Source organism: Amblyomma mixtum, chromosome 1 (assembly GCF_055824585.1).
Source record: "Amblyomma mixtum isolate Tamu chromosome 1, ASM5582458v1, whole genome shotgun sequence".
Classification (NCBI taxonomy): Eukaryota; Metazoa; Arthropoda; class Arachnida; order Ixodida; family Ixodidae; genus Amblyomma; species Amblyomma mixtum.
In genome coordinates, this window is record NC_143012.1 from 85085860 (window position 1) to 85103624 (window position 17765).

Sequence of the window (17765 nt, forward strand, 5' to 3'; positions counted from 1 at the left end):
CATGCTCGTCTCGCACTCCAGAGACCCTGGTTCAATTCCCCAACTCAACTGATTTCCTACTCGGTTTTATTTATTTATGTGGTCTGACTAGAAAGGTTAATTAGGCTAATTGGTCCTTACCATTGTTCTAATGCCATCCATCATGTCCTGTCAAGCGATGGAACACTCTAGAATGTTCGACACAATGTCTATGAAACGTCTAGAAACGTCTAACTATTAATGGTGGTTAATGATAATTAAGCATAACTTTTACATTTCGAAAAGCGGTGTGGCAAGCACCGGACAGCTCCTTTGTAATCTGGCCCTTGTACTTTCCTGGTGCCGCACCAGGTGGTACACCACTAAGAAATGGGAAGCACTTTTGAGAAACCCACAGGGGTCTTGGAATCGGATCCCGGTCATGACAGCGACATTTCAGTGAAGGCGAAATGCAAAAGCGGCCATGAGCTGTGCAGTGTCAGTGCGCATAAAACAGTGTCATGCAGTCAAAACTGATACGGATCCCTCCACTGTGGTATCTGTCATAGAACTTCAGCTTCGGGAGGTTACACCCATGTGCCAGATTTTGAGAATGTGCTGTTCAGATCTAAAGATGACGAAAAAAAAAAAGCACTGGAGCACAATTTGAATAGTACCATATATACGTACTCGTGTAAGGGCCGCGCCCCGAACTTGGCTGCTGGTAACCTTGTTACCAGTTCACCATCGCACAATAACCTCACATTAAAAAAAAAAAAAACACAAATTGATTTCTGCAATGCCTTCGACAGTGAAGTGCATGGAAAAGCAGGTCAGGAGCTAGACGATGTTCGTGGGAACAAGCAGGGCATTGGATGACGCGCCTCTGCACTTGTAACCTTAACCTTTTTTTATAGGTCATCGGATTTGTTTCGAGGTTGTTTGCTCAGAATTAGCATCCAGACATACGTGTTCATATGGACTGAAACCTTGTTGCATGCAGCTGTTGTCAAGACGACTGCGTAAAAGTCTCACATGTAAATATTATTAAATAAAATGCGAAACTGCTTGGTGGTCTGGCAACAGCATGCTTATGGTTTTTGGTTGCCATCATTGTTCATGCTCCTGTGCGGGGTGCCTGGAAGTCTGCGCTTTTTTTATATGACGTCTACATACTTTGTTTCACACTTAGCGTGCAACGTTACGGAGGCTACAAAAGCAGTGCACTCACAAAAGCATGCCAGTCTGCTGCATATAGCTTGCACTACTTCTTGAAGCCTCGGTGATGGTTTTGATGAGAACATGGAACGTTATAAGACGACGTACTTGGCATTGCAAATGACAGGCTAGGTAGGCAGGTGTTCAGTTATTGAACCTTCTCGTTATAACTTTTACTACTTGTGAACTACTTTCTAAGCGCGGATGCAGTCAGTGCAATTAGGTGTGCCAGTCGTGTATCACTCCGCCGTGTGTCACCCTTACTTCTCGAGGTCTCAGTAATGGGCTGGACGGAAACGTAGTAAGAAGTAAAACGAAGTGCAGCACGTTGCCATTTGTAGTATTCGAGAGTTTTCACAGTAACAGATTCTTGCCCGTGCGTCGAACGTATGACGAACTACTTTTCAGGCGCGTACATAGGCAGTTCAAAGAGGCATGCTAACTTTGGCAGCGTTGCACTCTATGCGTGCAACGACGTATAGCCATTGATGACGATCGTATTCACCGTTTCTGTAAACATGGCGGCGTGGTTTTTGATACCGTCAGAGCTCTCTGTCGGCGCTGCGGTCAGATTATATACATGCTTCTTGTTCTTCAAATGCACCACGCCATCGAGATGCCCTCGCACTGTCTACTACAGTTAGGGGTTGGACTTTTCCAGTTTGAATTGATAAAAGTACGCTGAATTCAGTTTTAGAAATTCAGATTTAACCAAAAAAGATCAGATTCAGGCCACTGAGTGCAATTTACACTTGGTCAAAGTTGAAAATGAACTAAGCGTGGAGCCAGGTGCTTGATGAGGCAGCGGTATTGTTGGATAAGCAGCGCAGCGGTGCGATTTGTTGGGCAAAGTTGTGTACGAAGGGTGCACTGCACTGACGGCACAGTGTGGAATGGGGCAGGGATGCAATGCATAACAGAGTGCTACAGCTGTTAGTTCGGTTCTGCACAGAGTAGCGTAAAGGTGCGGCAGCTTTTTCATAATTAGAGAGTTCCTTATGGCCAGTTGTCTCCGGATGCATGACCAAAATGACAGTCATCTCTCAGAAACACCGCCGCTGCAATGGCTCAGTGGTTATGGCGCTTGGCTACTGTCCTGAAAGACGCGGGTTCGATCCCAGCCACGGCGGTCGAATTTCAATGGAGACAAAATTCTAGAGGCTTGTGCACTGTGCGATGCCAGTGCACGTTAAAGAACCCCCTGGTGGTTGAAATTTCCGGAGCCCTCCACTACGGCGTCCCTCATAGCCTGACCCGCTTTGGGACGTTAAACACCCAGAAACCACCTAAGCCTTTTAAAAACACCGTTTGACGGGCATATGTACGTGGCAGGCAAAATTGGATAAAGCTGTACTTCTGCCTTCATGTGGTCTTGCAGTGTTGCGTTGTTAACACGCTTGGTACTCAGTTCTGAGCATACATCTTGGCACAACGTTATAGGGGCATGCTACCTGACAAGCAGCTCTGTCAGTACACCATTCTTAGCCCTGTCCTTTGCTGTGTGTTCATTGCACTTCTTCTATTGCGGATCACTTGCCACCACTGCCTTCGGGCTCCTTGCAGTCCTTTTGGAATGCGCTGTCCGCACTGACCCCCCCCCCCCCCCCCTCCCCCCCCCGGGTTGCTGTTGCAGGTGTTTGCCGCGCCCGAGAATGCGGCCCTTACCAAGATGGACGCCAGCAACCTGGCCATGGTGATGGCCCCCAACTGCCTGCGCTGCACGTCTGACGACCCGCGGGTCATCTTCGACAACACACGCAAGGAGATGGCCTTTGTGCGCACCCTCATTCAGACGCTAGACACCAGCTTCATGGAGGGCGTCCTATGACCCCCGCCGCCGCCGACCAAACCCAGCCGCCCCGAACGGCGGCACTGCGGATGTCGGGGCTAGTGCACTGTGCACACAGTGGAAGGGGTTGCGACGCAGGCGAGTGGCACTGAAGGGTTGAAGCAGCCTGTGGTGACGGTGGCGGCAGGTGACAGGTGACGTAGAAAGCTGAGTGACGCTGCATCCCTAAGATCTGGCCGAGTTCACGTATCGGGTTTACTTGTGGGTGACCTGCCTCATTTATTTAAAATAACTCGAGTCTCAAAGAGGCGAGCGTTATTTGAAATTGAACACTGCCACGCAGTATGTCTAATCATTGCAGCTACTTTGGGACGAGGCTGAAGTGCAGAAACTGCCAGTGGCATAGATCTAGGTTTTGCCTCAGGGTTTTATAAAGGGGCCCCCTTGCAAACTACAGTATTTATACTTGTGTAATTCAGCTTAAGTTAAGGACAATGCAGCGAGCTATGGAAAGAAAAATGATAGGTGTAACGTTAAGAGATCGGACGCAGGTTAATGACATCCTAGTCGGAATCAAGAGGAAGAAATGGTCTTGGGCAGGGCTTGTGATGCGAAGGCAAGATAACCGCTGGTCCTTAAGGGTAACGGAGTGGATTCCAAGAGAAGGCAGGCGTAGCAGGGGGCGGCAGAAAGTTAGGTGGGCGGATGAGATTAAGAAATTTGTGGGGAAACAGTGGCCGCAACTGGCGAAGAGACATGGGAGAGGTTAATTGGAGAGACATGGGAGAGGCCTTTGCCCTGCAGTGGGCGTAGTCAGGCTGATGATGATGATGTTTAATTTGCAACACCTGTTTCTTTCTATCTAAAGTAAGGCTTCAAAAAGGGGGTGCTCAAATTACACGTAGGTTTTGCGAACACGTCCTAAAAAACTCTATGTAGGTTGTAGTATGCAATATATGCCATATATTGCTGCCTATACATCTACCTCCCATGTCGCACCCATCACCGGGAAAAAAATGATACAATCGCAAAGTCAGCTCTGCCACCATCGTTGGTGCACGCTGCATTGTTCAACGTGCTTGCAGGCGAGGTTGATCACTGGCTTCAAGCCCCCGCGGTGGCTCAGTGGTTATGGCGCTCGGCTGCTGACCCGAAAGACGCGGGTTCGATCCCGGCCGCGGTGGCTGAATTTCTTTGGAGGGGAAATTCTAGAGGCCCGTGTACTGTGCGATGTCAGTGCATGTTAAAGAACCGCAGGTGGTCGAAATTTCCGGAGCCCTCCACTACGGCGTCTCTCATAGCCTTAGTCGCTTTGGGACGTTAAACCCCATAAACCAACCAACCATCACTGGCTTCATTCTCTATGTGCCGCTTGGCTGCGTCGCACTAGTTTTTTTTCTCTAGGAGGCTGGCGGGGTGTTTGTTGAAGTGCACGGCGCGCTCGGGACCATCCGGTGCGGCACGCACCGAATCATCCCACTTCCCCAGCTTTGCCGTCGCTCGGTATTTGGAGAGAAGGCTGCGACTCGCACTTGGCTTGGATGTGTTCACCGAAGGTGCATCTGATGCCAGGGTGCTGTTCTTGGCGCCACAGACCTAAACCCGTGTAACGTGGGCACTTTCAGGCGCCCATCCACAAGCTCAACTGCCAAGCGGCAACTGCCAAGCGGCAGTTGAGTCTGTGAATGGTTCCGTGAAAGGCATTCCTAAATGTGCACGTGACACGGGCGTAAGACAGACTGGAGCACTGCCAGCTCGAACAGCCCACAGTTTGTTGTTGTTGTTAGCTGCGGTTGCTGCGGGGGTGCTCATCTCGTGGGCTTCTCTTGCGAGTGTGCCGCGTTTTCTTTTTATTATTTTTACTTTTTGCACATTTGGAAGACGCTCAGGCGCCCAGCGCGATGCAGCTGTATTATCCATTGGCACTCTGTGGGCCGCGTTAGCTTTTTTTTTTTTTTTCTGTCCTCAAATCTTCCTGCGTTTCGCAGCTGTGAGATGCATTGTGAGACACCCTTCCCAGCCAATCGTGAGATGGTCGAGGATAGCAAAAGAAAACAAAACAGGAATCGAGGTCTGAAAACGAGCTACTCTCAGTAATCACTCATCTTTTTATGATCGCCAAACTACGCATGAGAAGTGCAAAGTAATGGAGTTGAAGAACATACTCATAGGAGCATGTAACTTAACCTATAGTTTGATTTTCGAAACTGTAGCACTGGCATTTCTTGGGCTGTTGCTTTTTTTTTTTCTTGGAACTGTCTCGGACTGTTTTGACTAGGAAGGCACCAGTTTTGGTGCGACGCGTAGGATTGAGGTGTGACTCACAGATGACTCATACTGGGCGACCGATGGCCTTGCATTTACTGTACTTGAACGAGATGTACTGCTGCCAGGTTTCTGGGAGAAGATTCCAGCCTGACCGCTCGCTGTAGCCGTTCTCTTGAGCGATCACCGCAGTCGTGCCACTGATTTCACTCAAGTGCAAGCGTTGGACTGTGCCTATGTCGTGGGCCTGTGATGGGCCGATTGCCTTGTGGGCTGTTGTTTAACTCCGGTGTTTTTTTTTTTTTTTTCGCTCACGTACGGCTTGTAGGTGGTGACACTTCGTTTGCTTTGTCATGACAGAGTTGTTGTTGGTTAGACCCTGTAGCGCCTACCTACTCTTTCGTCACGCCACTGGGGCTTGTGCAATTTTACGGTGTGGTCACGAGGGAGGCACAAGGCAGCAGAGTTGTTCGCAACATTGCGTGACAAAATTTCACATTTTGGCTGGCTCGTTCTTCTTGCTTAATGGCACTGTCTACAGCTTTCAGCTTACTTAACTGTGCCGCGTCTCGAGCACTGCAACTTTGTCTCGCTTCATCCATGTTCTCGTAAGACTTGCACGGTTTAAGGATGTCAGCGCGTGTATCATGAGGCTGTGCTCTAGGAGAGGTCTCGGCATATGTCAGAGAGGAAAATGATCGACTTGCAACGACTGAAGACTCGTTGCCGAGAGGGAGAAACGTGCAGATTAAGTGCGATTTCTGCTGTTGTGTTGCGTTGCTCCTATAAGGGGTTGTGCGGCGTCTCTCTCTTTCTTGTCTCACCCACTCTCAGTTTTACCGCAGTTTGTTCTCCGCTTTGTTCTCAGCTTTGCTCTGGCAAAGTGGTGGTAAGCAGCTGTGCTTTGTGAGTGTCCCGTTAAGAGAGAAAGAAGAGGTGAAAATCTTGGCCACGGCTGCCATGTTTCGATGGAGGCGAAATGTGAATATGCCTGTGTGCTGCGCAATTTCAGCGCACCCTGAAGAACGCCAGTTGGAAAGGGAATAAGGAAGCGAAAAGCGCTAAGCATTGAATGCAGGGATGGTGTGGAGTGCGGCTAGCTACCATTCTGGCCCTTTGTGTGCCAAGGGCTGTAATAATTAATGTTGCCTGTTTCTAAGAGACAGGAGCATTAAGGATGTGTTATACCAACTGCATAGTTTTTAGCCTCTTAATTTTTTAATTATAATGTAAACGGAATCCAGACTACTTGAGTGGAAAGTAGGTGTTCTGAGAAATTCACTGGAAAGGCAGTGTAGTTTGTCAGTTTTTGTTTTTTTTTAGTGCTTATACACCGTTGCCACTTTTTAAAACTGACCGTACTGCACCTGTTATAGTTAAAACAGCTGCGCAGGTCATGCTGGTCGTGCTGCAGCATGTTGCTGCGCTAGTTTCAAGGCCACTCTGCTGCGAGAAAATTCTGCACGTATTGTACACAATTTGTGCACAGCATGAGAGCCAGTACGTTAGCAGCTGTGCAGAATGCTTTTTTCCTTTTTGAGTGTTTCAGTGAAGTTTAGAAGAATTCTTGTGCTGTTCCGCTGTTGTATTGCTAACGTGCTAAGGTTTCCGTGATAGTAAAGGAAAACTGCTTTGCTCTCGGGCACAGTGCAAGGAGATCCTCCACGTAAAACAGGATAATGGGCCCCGCCGCGGTGGCTCAGTGGTTACGGCGCTCGGCTGCTGACCCTAAAGATGCTGGTTCGATCCCGGCCACGGCGGCTGAATTTCGATGGAGGCGAAATTCTAGAGTCCCGTGTACTGTGCGATGCCAGTGCACCTTAAAGAACCCCAGGTGGCCGAAATTTCGGGAGCCCTCCACTATGGCGTCCCTCGTAGCCTGAGTTGCTTTGGGACGTTAAACCCAATAAACCAAACCAAAACAGGATAATGAGAGCAATGTGACCACTCTGCTGCCACTTTTGACACATTGGCATGGGTGAAAAAAAAATTTGCTTCCATTGTAATTTAATGCAGTGTAATTTTTTTTCTCAACTTAGGCTGAAAGACTTAATTCCATAGCTTGCTGTATGGGAGATTTGACTAACAGGTGACTGGTTGGCTAGACAGTAATGCCGTACCTGTTTTCTGCATTGTGCAATGATGCAAGCCAGAGTCTCGTGGAGGAAACAGGTCTCAGATGCTGTGACAACCGCGGGGATGGGGTCAGATGTTGACACAGCAATTGGCTCATCTGACGAAGTGAGTTTATATTGTTGTTACATCTGTGTTAGTCACGATATACGCACAGCACCATTTTGTGTAGTCTTCGTTAGGTGAACTGTTCAGCCAGAGAAATGCCCCTGCTGAATCATAGGATTTCCTTGTTGCCCCCCCCCCCCCCCTTTGTCTTGTGCATCGTTTTAATGTTACTGGCACGAAGGAGAGGGCGACCTTGTTTTCTGCTGGTCCCTAGGGATCTAGACACTTGTCTACACATTGCACAGTCATCATACGTTACATAACTCATAGTGTACAGTACCACATTTATTGTTGTACATGTAAAAATTGACACACATGCTGTGTGATCATCTGTTTACCCTATATACTGTATAATCTCGTGTAAGGGCTGCACCCTTTCAAGGGCCGCATCCGTATATGGGCCGCACCCCTTGTTTTGGACTAGATAATTGAGAAAAGAATAGGGTTACACGTTTTGTTTTTGTTTTTTTAATTTGTGTGTGGGCCACATCTTCAAAATTCACACCCAAATTTGAAAAAAAAAAGTATGGCCCTTACACAAGTTTATACGGTGTCATAGTCATTTATGCACTACTTCAGGTAGGCAGACATGGTTTCCAAGCTTATTGTGGCACGACTGTCTTCTTTTGATTGTTGCGATGGTTTTTCTGTTTGTCGTTATTCTTGTCTCGTTTTCGTCCTGTTCTCTGTGACAGCGAGTCCACGCGTCAAATTTGTGTACGAGTTCTGTGCAGTGGGTTTGCTCCCAGTGCCGCTGGTTTAGGCATGTACAAGTGCTAGACCGGTGCTTTCTTTCTTTTTTTTTTCTAACTATCAGCTGCAGCAACTATGAGTTGCTAATGCCCAGCACTGACAGCAAACATTGCTTGGCGATGTTTTCCCGGTGGTACTATCCGTAGGTGCCCAATTGTTTTGCTCGTTTCTTTGCCCAGTCGTCATGCTTTTACTTTTGTGATTTTATTGAAGGTGGGTAGCTCTTAAAGCACGAGGGAAGAGTTTCAAAGTGTGTTACTTAATGGTTTTTTATGTTTGGAAAGTCTCACTAGCCTGCATTGAATGCAGATCGCGCAGTTCTCTCTCCTGTGGCAGTTACTTGGATATATACTTACTTTTTTATTTGTTTATCTTGAGTGCCTCATGACACCGAAGTATTTTACTATGACATGGTAGTCATGGACAGTAAGCTACAAATTGGTGGAAATGAGTTATAGACAGGTGATTTTTGCAAGCATAAATGCGTTCAGTAAAAAAAAAGTGATGACAACATTTTGTTACAAAGGGAAAAAACTTGTCAGTTATTTCTTTCCCTGTATGTTGGCTTGATGCTTGTTTGCGAGTCTTTTTCCCTGCCATCATTTTTACCATGGCAAACAGACTTGATTGGGCCTGGCATTTTTTTTTTTTTACCAAACTGCCGTGACCTTTCGTTGTCACTTCAGTTAGTGAAGGGACCGGATATCTCCTTCGCTGTTGCGGAACCGAGCACTGCCACAAGTTGCTGGTGGTCAGTAGCCTACATAAGGCCTTTCCCCTGTTGGACTTGGTTGCAGATCTCGACTTGCATGGCCATTGCTGTGTGGTGTTTCATCACATTCTGAGAGCAGGTGCGTGGGATCATAACTGCGGCTGCTGGTACTGTTACAGGGCGTGTTTGCCAGTGCGGGTGCGAAGTGTTTGTCAGTGCTTCACTGCGATAATGCACACCATTAGTGCGCACAATTGGTTTTGGGCCAAGAAGCAACATTGTGGATCTGTTGGACGCTGCTGCCTTGTGTCGCTCTCACCGTGCTCGCCCATATGTGTGCCGCCGTGCCGGTAGAACCGTGCATTGTTGAACGCCTACCCATCTCAAGTCTGTAGGAAAGTGTGGGTGGGTTTTCTAGTGGCACCAGATGACAATGCTTTTAATAGACACGGCGAAGTTCTCCTGTTCCCTGTGACCACATTTAATGGTGGTGCTCCTTTCAAAACTGACACGCTTAATGGAACGAAGGTCGCGATGACGCATGAGCTCAGTGCCTCTGCCTGCGTGCTAAGTATGAGATCCTGTGCAGAACAAGAGTAGGGGCTGCCGTCGGACTGCCCGCATTGACCAGAAAGTTTTGGCACACTGTTAGGCTGGGATTTTCAGTCAATGTGACTTGTTCGCGCACCCTAGAGCATAGTGTCGGAGTCTGTTCACTGCTCTTCTACCTTGTACTTTCAAAAAGAGGCAGGCTTCGTGCATGCATTGCCGACCCGATGCTATCTTGAATCGGTTCAGCCATTTTGGGCTTATCTAATGGAAAGTCATGTCACCAGTGCTGCCAAAGGACAGATTCAAGCACTTGCTGTATCCCAGTTTTCTTAGTGTGACTGCGCATTTAACCACGCACAGGAGGGTAGTATTTGGCATGAAGGCTGGCGTACGCGAACACTACTTCGGAGACATGCAGGCATTGCACTGCTTGGTATTGTGCTCGATACTGGTGCCATCGCCTTCCGTTTTGAAAGAAAGAGAACGTGCACCTCTTCCAGTATTATGCGAGGTCTTCAGCGTGGAAACTGATGCCTGTGTAGATGGACAGGTGTCAGATCTTTCGCCCACGCCGAGTTACTGAGGGAAAGTTTTGAGGAGAGAAATGGGAAGTGCCGTGGATTGACATGCTCTTTGGACACTTGCATATCTGTAGTGTTTTTCAAGCTACTTCATTTCTGTGTTAACACTTCACCAGTGCAAAAAAGCCTGTTCTCAAGAACAGGGTCATTGTCCCGGTTCTGGCTGACTCTGGCAAATCTGCCACAAGTCGGGACCCGTTAGTTTTTGATCAACACATGCCGCGTCGAACAACTGACATGACACCAGATGTGTTCCCCAGCGTTCTGGCTGTCATCATCTTCATTGAAGCTTTCATATTAGGTGCTTTGCTGCTGTATAAAAATGGTGGATGCTTGCGAGGTAGGGGCATACATTTGTGCAAGACCCCGTCAAGAAGGAGGAGCACATTTCATTTGTTGAAGGTGGGATGTCTCAATCGTGTCGTTTCCTGCAGCTTCTTGTGGGAATCATTTTCCTCCGTCATCATCTTGACGGAGGCATCATACGACCAATCACTGGCTGCGACTGCTTGCTGTAAGTTAAGGCTTGTCTCATTGCATTTAGCCTAACACCTTTCATCACCGACTTAACCTTGTTGCTATGGCTGTTTGTGCTAGGCATGTATTGTTTTCAGCTACCAATTGTGTAAAGACATACGTGGTCATGTGCAAAGTTATATGACAGTGAGCAGCTACATCTGGCATTGATGCACATAGCTGTCTACGTTATGCTGTCGTTCTTTCCTGTAGCGCATTTGAAATTTTAATGATGAACTATTTCGCCTGAGTTTGCCAACACAAATCTGTTACTCAAACAGCTCGTTATTGTACCGGGAATGTGGTGGGGGTAGGATAACGACTCCCACAAGATAAAGAACACCAAGATTTGTTTGGAAGCCAATCTTGGGTGAATGGGCGTTGCCCACGGCTAGTGCATTGGCGGCAGCGTCCGCTTACTCTTGTGCCTGTGACGGGGTCGCGCTTCTCATCTACAGTGGTGTCAGCCACGAGTGTTCACAGGGCCCGTTGGGGTCGACTGTGCCAAGTTTGATCAGCGTAGCTTGTGGTAGCAACTTAGCGGCCTGGTCACTTAGTGAACAGATGCTCTGATGCCTTTTTTGCTCCCCTCGAGTAAAGTTCTAGTCCTGTTGTGTCCCGACGTTTGCGTTTTTTAGAGCGTTTTTTTTTTTTTTTTTTTTGCCATTACGAAGGAAGGGGGCTTTGCATTGCGCGGCATCGTTCTTATATGGTACATGCTGTTATAGAGCCTGCTTAAAAATACTCTAGCAAAGGCAATTCATCAATGTATGTATTTATTCCACATGACAATACAATGTACAGTCTGTTTTAGTGACAATAAAGAGAGTCTGCAAACCATTCTAACTGCCTGTGTTGTGTCTGAAATCGGCGAATGCTAATAAGCCCGAAAAATTCGCCATTACCAGGTGGGTGAAGGTGACGAGGTAAGGACGCCGACGCCACGTAAGTGGGAGTGGCCATGGTAACACTAATTTTGATGAGTCATTCAGAATTAGTCTGTAAATGGGTGATATGAGGGAGGGAAAAAAACGAAACTTTACCCCTCTAAAAGACAACAGTGGTGTTCTTTAAGAAGGGATCGATGTCCTTCGCAATCGGTTGCAGACGGTCCGCGTTAAGACCAGGCGTCGGCGCCTTTTTCCTCGTCCGAGTACGGCGCAGCAACAGGTCCTGGGGAAGGTATGAAGGCTGCTCTGAACACAGCACGTGAGACCGCGCGCAACAGGAGCACCAAGCAGCTTCGGAAGGGTGCGCGAATAAAGTAAAACAGCGTATGCGTACGCATCGGGACGTGCGAGATCCGATATCCTCACGGAATCTGGGCGATTCCATTGCGCGCCCAGAGGGGAGGGGAGAGCGGCCAGAAGTGTAGCTCCTCCCTCCCCTCCGGCGGAGAGGCGCTGGTGAGCGCAGCCCGAGCAACGAGGAATGCCGGGAAGTCGTCTGGCCGCAAAGCAGCCGAGCGATCTTCGTTGCCAGCCATAGCGTAGTACTGGAGCTTCGAAAAGTTTTCTTTGGTTTCGTCGAAGCCGTCGACGAGAATGTAATGATCTTTTCCGACCGGCACGCATCTGACGAGCATGGAAGGAGACGTGAATGGTAGGTGTGCCGGCGCTGGCTGGCAAACTGCTGCGAAGTCACCCCGACTCTCGAAGTGTTGGAGCAGGGGCACTTTCCACTGCGTTCCCGCCGATGGGTTGACGGTGTTTTCGGGTTCCTAGGGCCGCTAGAAACCGACTGCCGAGCTCTGGTAGTCTCTGTGAGTTGCGTCCAAGTGTTGTGTCCGACAGCGGGCGGCTGGAACGTCTTTGACTGCTGTCACGATGACCCCGATTCCCGTGTCTCTCGTCTCGCAGGTACTACCAAGACATTGGTCTTCAGGAGCGAATGCTTCACCTCGACAACGGTGAGTTCTGCTCGGAGTCCGAGCCGGGGTCCCGGGGGATGTTCTCGGGCCCGAACGCGTCGTTGACGTTCTTGGCGGCGGCGCCATGTGTAATGTAGCTTAGCTGGCCGTCGCGATCGTGAACTCCGCCACCATCGCTGGCTGGTTGTGAACGACTCCCTGGCGTTGCGCTGTGCAGGCGGATGGCGAACCCCCGCGAAAGCGTCAGCGTACCTCGGAGGATTTCATCTCCTTCTGCAAGTTTATCCTCGAGTACGAGAACTACGAGAGCATCAAGCAGGAGGAACTGCGAGAGAAGGCTGCGAGCCCGTCAGACAGCTCGGCGGACAGTGTCGACAGCGTCAAGCGAGAAGACAGCGAACAAGGTTGGTCAGACGTTCCATCGCCCAGGCTTGCGGGGCCCGCGAGTTCTGCGTCGAATGTCTGGTGATCGAACTCGAGCCTCCGACGTTTCTGCCCCGCGTGTCCTAAGTGTCATCTCTCGGGGCGCTATAGAACCCGATACTCGTGTTCGGGCGCCCTCGGCTTGAGAAGTTTTAATGGCGGATGCGGTTTCACGTTAACGAGACTCGCTGATTGCTGCATCGTGTCTTTCGATCAGGAGTTAGCGCGGTTGGCTACGGCAGGGTTCGGTCGCCGACGTTCTTTCGACGTAAGCGCTGGACGCCTAGGCGTCGGATAGCGGACTCAGCTCGACTGGTGCCGAACCGCGGAGCAAATCTCTTTCCAACTACACCTGTGTGAAAAATCGGTAGCTAGCTCACGCTACAGCGGTAGTAATCACCGGCTGCGGGGACGCAGTGGTGAATAAAACCACCACACATCAGCTCAGCTCGGGCCTCGCTTGGTTGTTCGAAGCTTTCACCGGAGGTGGTGTGGAACCCCGGTCAGCCAAAAGAACAGCGTTACGGTGTAAAATAGGTCCCAATCAACATTCTTTTAGCTGTGAAACGCCAATCCGGATCGCCCAGAAGTGGCACTCTGTCGTGAAGCGTTTTAGAACCCATGGTTCAGTCGAGGCTTTGTTTCGGGAGTAGGAGTTTCCAGTCGCATCCACGGTTGAAAAAAGAAAAAAAAATGCTCGCAGAAGCTTCCCTCGGTCGAGCAGATGCTGTGAATCGCAACTGTGTTCTCTGACAACCAGATTGTGCCTGCGATTTCTGAATGGAACGGTTCCTGAACAAGGGTGGCAGGGGGCTATGCTGTGTCCTTCAGTGGCTGGTGTAGAGTACGTGTGGAGACTCGCGGTTATTGTCCCTGGACGCGAGATATCGGCTGTGCACATCCTGTCAGTTGAGGACGTCATTCTGAACTAGAAAGCATGGCTGGTGTGAGCCTCTTAGCATGTACTGCTGGACGTGACACTCAGTGGGCTGTAGGCTTTGCTCGAGGCAAGAACTCGCTACTACAGCTGCTTCTAAATGCTAGACTGCAACTCTGTGCTGATATCTTGTTGTACGTCAGGGACCCTCTGCTGTTGTGTGAATTAATCCAATGCTGCCCAATGTGAGTGACACCTTAACAGTGCAACTCTGTGCCTTGGTGTGCGCTGCACGTCCAGTGTCTACCATTGGATTGTTTTGTTAGTGGGGAGGACAGCACTCGCTTGTGCAATGCCAGAGAAGGCTTGGGGCATCGTAGCAAAACCTAGCTGCCATTGGTGGGAGCAAGCCCTCTGTCATTAGTTTGCGTGATGTGGAGGGACCGATGACGTACTTCCCTCGCGGCTATGCTATCCAGGGGCACAATTTAGATGTTCTCTGTGCCTTCCACTACAATGCCCAACTCTCACTTCGACCTCACATGTTCACTGTACCCATGTTTGCCTCCTGGCAACTTAATTCTGGAAAAGGCGTGCGTCTTTCTGGTGCAGCACTACCATGTCCAGAACCTTTGGTAACTCGCCCTCAGCGATAAGCTCTAAACACCCCCCTGTAGAGGTGACTGTGGTCGGAAGGCATGTAACGACATTGCTACTGCACCTAACCCTTCTGTTTGGCGCAAGGTGAAGGTGAACTTCTGACTTGTTTGTACTATTGCCTCCGCGTTGTCATTCGATTGCCGGGCCTTCTCTGTGCTTTATTTGCAGCAGTTTTCATGACCTCATCCTCTTTCGCAGCTTTCCTGTAAAAATTTTCTCCAGTTATCTGATGCGCTATTTGACAGTGTTGGTTTCTTTTCATTGTGCAAGTTGCACTGCAAGCTTTCCACATTTAGGTTCCTAGGGCAAATGTTTTCCAGACTGCTACTGCAGCTATTCATTCTAGCCACATCATGTGGATCACAATGGATTGGGTGGACTAACAACAGCAGTTTACCCTATTTTCTCAATATCCATGGTGCGCGACTGAGTGGCTGTAGTATACTGCCACTGAGTACAACTCTGTAGGTTTGATCCCTCTAGCTACAGCGATTGCATATTGACAGACACTGAATACATGCCTTTGCACTGAGATTTCAGTGCACTCTTAAAGGAGTATAGACACCTAACTTTTGGGTGCGCGTTTTCTTCTTTGTAATGATGCGTAAGATATTATTGTACATGAATCACCATGTGGTATTCTCGTACGACCGCTGAATAATATATGATTGAATTTCTTTCTCATGCTGTTTCGGGTTTGTTTTCAACAGCCGAATGATGATTGTGACGTCAAAGAGCGGTTGTAGGTCATGTGAGGCATGGAAAAATTGCGATATAATCGCTCTTTCACAGTTTTAATTCACTATAGTGCTGGAGCCAGCCTTCGTCAAGAGCCGGAATGACAACAAATGTAGAAGCACCGATTATAGTGCAGTTTTTTCACGCCTCACATGACCTACAACCGCTCTTTGACGTCACAATCATCATTTGTGACATATAACCTCACGTGACATATAACCACACTTTGATGTCACAGCCATCATTCAGTTGTTGAAACCTAAACAGCATGACAAAAAAAAAAATTCGATTCTGAATTATATAGCGGTCACAAGTGAATGCCACATGGTGATTGATGCATTGTAGTGTCTTCCGCATCATTGTAGAGAAAAAATACGTGCCACCAAAATTAGGTGCCTGTACTGCTTTAAGTGATCAATTGATATTAACCCAGAGCCCTCTACTACTGAATGTCTTGTTGCCCAGCTATGGCATGTTAGTCGCGAGCATTTAACGTTGCTGTCTGTCAGCACGGAGTAGCAAGGAACTGTGACATTTAATTGCACTGTGGGTTTTTCTTGTACGCGTCTAACACTGAAGTCTTTGCCTTCTTGAAAACATGTCACATCATCTGCATCGTTTTTGGTAAGACAAGAGGCCTGACAATAGTAGTTTATAATAGTTTGTTAAGTTTGTAGAATGAGGAAGTTTAATATCTATTGTAGGCAAGAATGGTGAAGAACTGCGTGCACAATGTGTAACACAAGGTTTAAACCTAGCTCCCATCTTGATTACAACCCACACTGCCAGTGTGCTGATTCGTATTGCCACGCATTTCACAATCAGGTGCACCACTGACACACATACCGCACGACATGGTACATTCTGCTAGCAAGAGTTCATTCGGTACACAACAGCGGTTTAGGCACATTGTTCACAGTTCAGCCTGGACTTAGGTTTTTTATGCAGTATGGACGATGGCAATAACAACACCAAACCGCATAACTGTAGAGAGCACTGCAAGCTTGAATAGAGCACTCAAGCGGTGGTGCTCAGGCAGAGCAAAGGAAACAACACATGTTATTCAGAAACAGTGCTTGTTCACAAGAATCACATACATAGAAGCCACATGTAAACAAATACTAAGCTTGCCTCCAGCTGCCACTGTCAGAATGTCGCTTGCTATGCTGTGAAATGCGCTTCTTGCATCACACCTGGCTGACTTGCACCCCTCAACACCTTTGGTGAAGCCCGAATGGTAATCACATCCACTGTTAGCCAGTGCTGTCTGTGTGCTTCATTTGCTTTAAAAAGAAACATGCAGAGACATCTTTGAGCAACGTGTAGGTCATGCAGCTATCAATGGTGAGTGACCATGACCTGAAAGGTCCGTAAGGGTGCATAGGTGCAACAGTCTGACAGGCTGTGGGTCAACCGTCCTTTTTACACAGCCATCTCTTGGTGTCACTCTACCAGCTGATGAGCTACTCGCAGAAAACGTCCTCTTTAACTTTGGTTACCTGTATATTGCCGATGAAATGAGTGTCACTCTGCCTGCCGCTGCCACCGGGGTTGACGAGCCGAAGTGGGAGGTCAAACAGTGCGACGTCTCGGTGCAATCCGCATCCCCCTTCTCTCTCTGGTCTGGCGCAGGAGGGGGCCCCCTGTCCGACGTGCAGACGACGTTGGCGGACGACGACTCGCACGACCTCATCACCTGCTTCTGCCTGAAGCCCTTCGCGGGGCGGCCCATGATTGAGTGCTCCGAGTGCCTCACCTGGATCCACCTGTCCTGTGCCAAGATTCGGCGCAACAACATTCCCGATGAGTTCACCTGCCAGCGCTGCCGCGAGGCCAAGCACACAACGCGGCGCTCGCAACGAATACGGGCCGGCGGGACGACGCCCCCACAGAGGCGACGGCCCTCGACGTGACGCCGGTGTGACTACCACGGTGTGCGTGGCGGTGCGCCAGACTCTCGACTGTGCGGGAGGACACGCGCGCCGACACTCTAGTCCCTGGGCCCCCACGGCGCAGCCGTTGTACAGACTCGCGGTGTGTCTCGGGGTGCGTTCCTCCCCTGCCCCCAAGGGCAGGCCTCTCTGTGGGGTGGGGGTGCGTGTGTGTGTGTGTGTGCGTGGAGAAGCTGAGATAAAAAGAGCTTGGCTGTTTGGCACACCACCGACTTATCTGAACCGTCTCGGTCGGGGAGGGGTGCACTACCTCGGGTTTGAGTGGATGCACCCGCTCGGGCTAACAACTACCACCCGGTTTTTGTTTCAAGCAGCTCAGCTGCCAAGAGGCAACCATTTTTTGCAAGCTTCAAAGTTTTTGCAGATGTGTATTTATGGACTCTGCCTTTTTATAGGCTGTGCCTCCAAACAGACATGCCCTCCAAGGGTGTGACTCAAGCTGAGCTACATGCAGCTGCTGGCGGTTTTAAGACCAGCAGACTGGCAGGCACCAGCAGGGCAATAATTCTAGTTAGCTTGTTAGCCGCTTGTTCCTAAATACTGGTGCAAAGGTCGCGCTAGAAGCTTTGTTTTGTTTTTTTTACTTTATAAAAAAGCTATAAAAGCTCCGGTGTGCTGTGACACCCTGTTGTATGCTCGGTTCTGTTTGTTTGACCCACT

General features: G+C 49.1%; 2 protein-coding genes and 1 long non-coding RNA gene across 4 annotated transcripts in view; 2 read left to right on the forward strand and 1 right to left on the reverse strand.

Moving 5' to 3' along the window:
* Positions 1-7981, forward strand: part of RhoGAP93B (MyTH4 and RhoGAP_KIAA1688 domain-containing protein RhoGAP93B) — a 31991-nt gene extending 24010 nt beyond the window's left edge. For both annotated transcript variants that reach the window (XM_089554020.1, XM_089554026.1), the window contains one exon: positions 2810-7981. In XM_089554020.1, the coding sequence (XP_089410146.1) occupies positions 2810-3004 (195 nt within the window). In that variant the 3' untranslated portion in view covers positions 3005-7981. The remainder of the gene's footprint in view (positions 1-2809) is intronic.
* LOC149367078 (uncharacterized) overlaps positions 1-12302 on the reverse strand; it is a 25124-nt gene extending 12822 nt beyond the window's left edge. Inside the window, exon 1 of the long non-coding RNA XR_016284508.1 lies at positions 11629-12302. This is a non-coding gene — a long non-coding RNA (uncharacterized LOC149367078). The remainder of the gene's footprint in view (positions 1-11628) is intronic.
* Positions 11996-17740, forward strand: LOC149367079 (PHD finger protein 23-like). Its single transcript, XM_089554049.1, has 4 exons — positions 11996-12187; positions 12445-12494; positions 12673-12859; positions 16786-17740. Exons 1-4 carry the CDS (start codon positions 12169-12171, stop codon positions 17064-17066), a joined length of 537 nt encoding a protein of 178 aa, XP_089410175.1. The 5' UTR covers positions 11996-12168; the 3' UTR covers positions 17067-17740.
* Positions 17741-17765: the final 25 nt, after the last annotated feature.

Bases quoted from the DNA above. Each gene is read 5' to 3' on its own strand.
- LOC149367079 (XM_089554049.1), top strand. The intron at 12,495-12,672 runs GTGAGTTCTGCT...TGCGCTGTGCAG, and splicing joins AATGCTTCACCTCGACAACG to GCGGATGGCGAACCCCCGCG. The intron at 12,860-16,785 runs GTTGGTCAGACG...GGTCTGGCGCAG, and splicing joins GCGAGAAGACAGCGAACAAG to GAGGGGGCCCCCTGTCCGAC.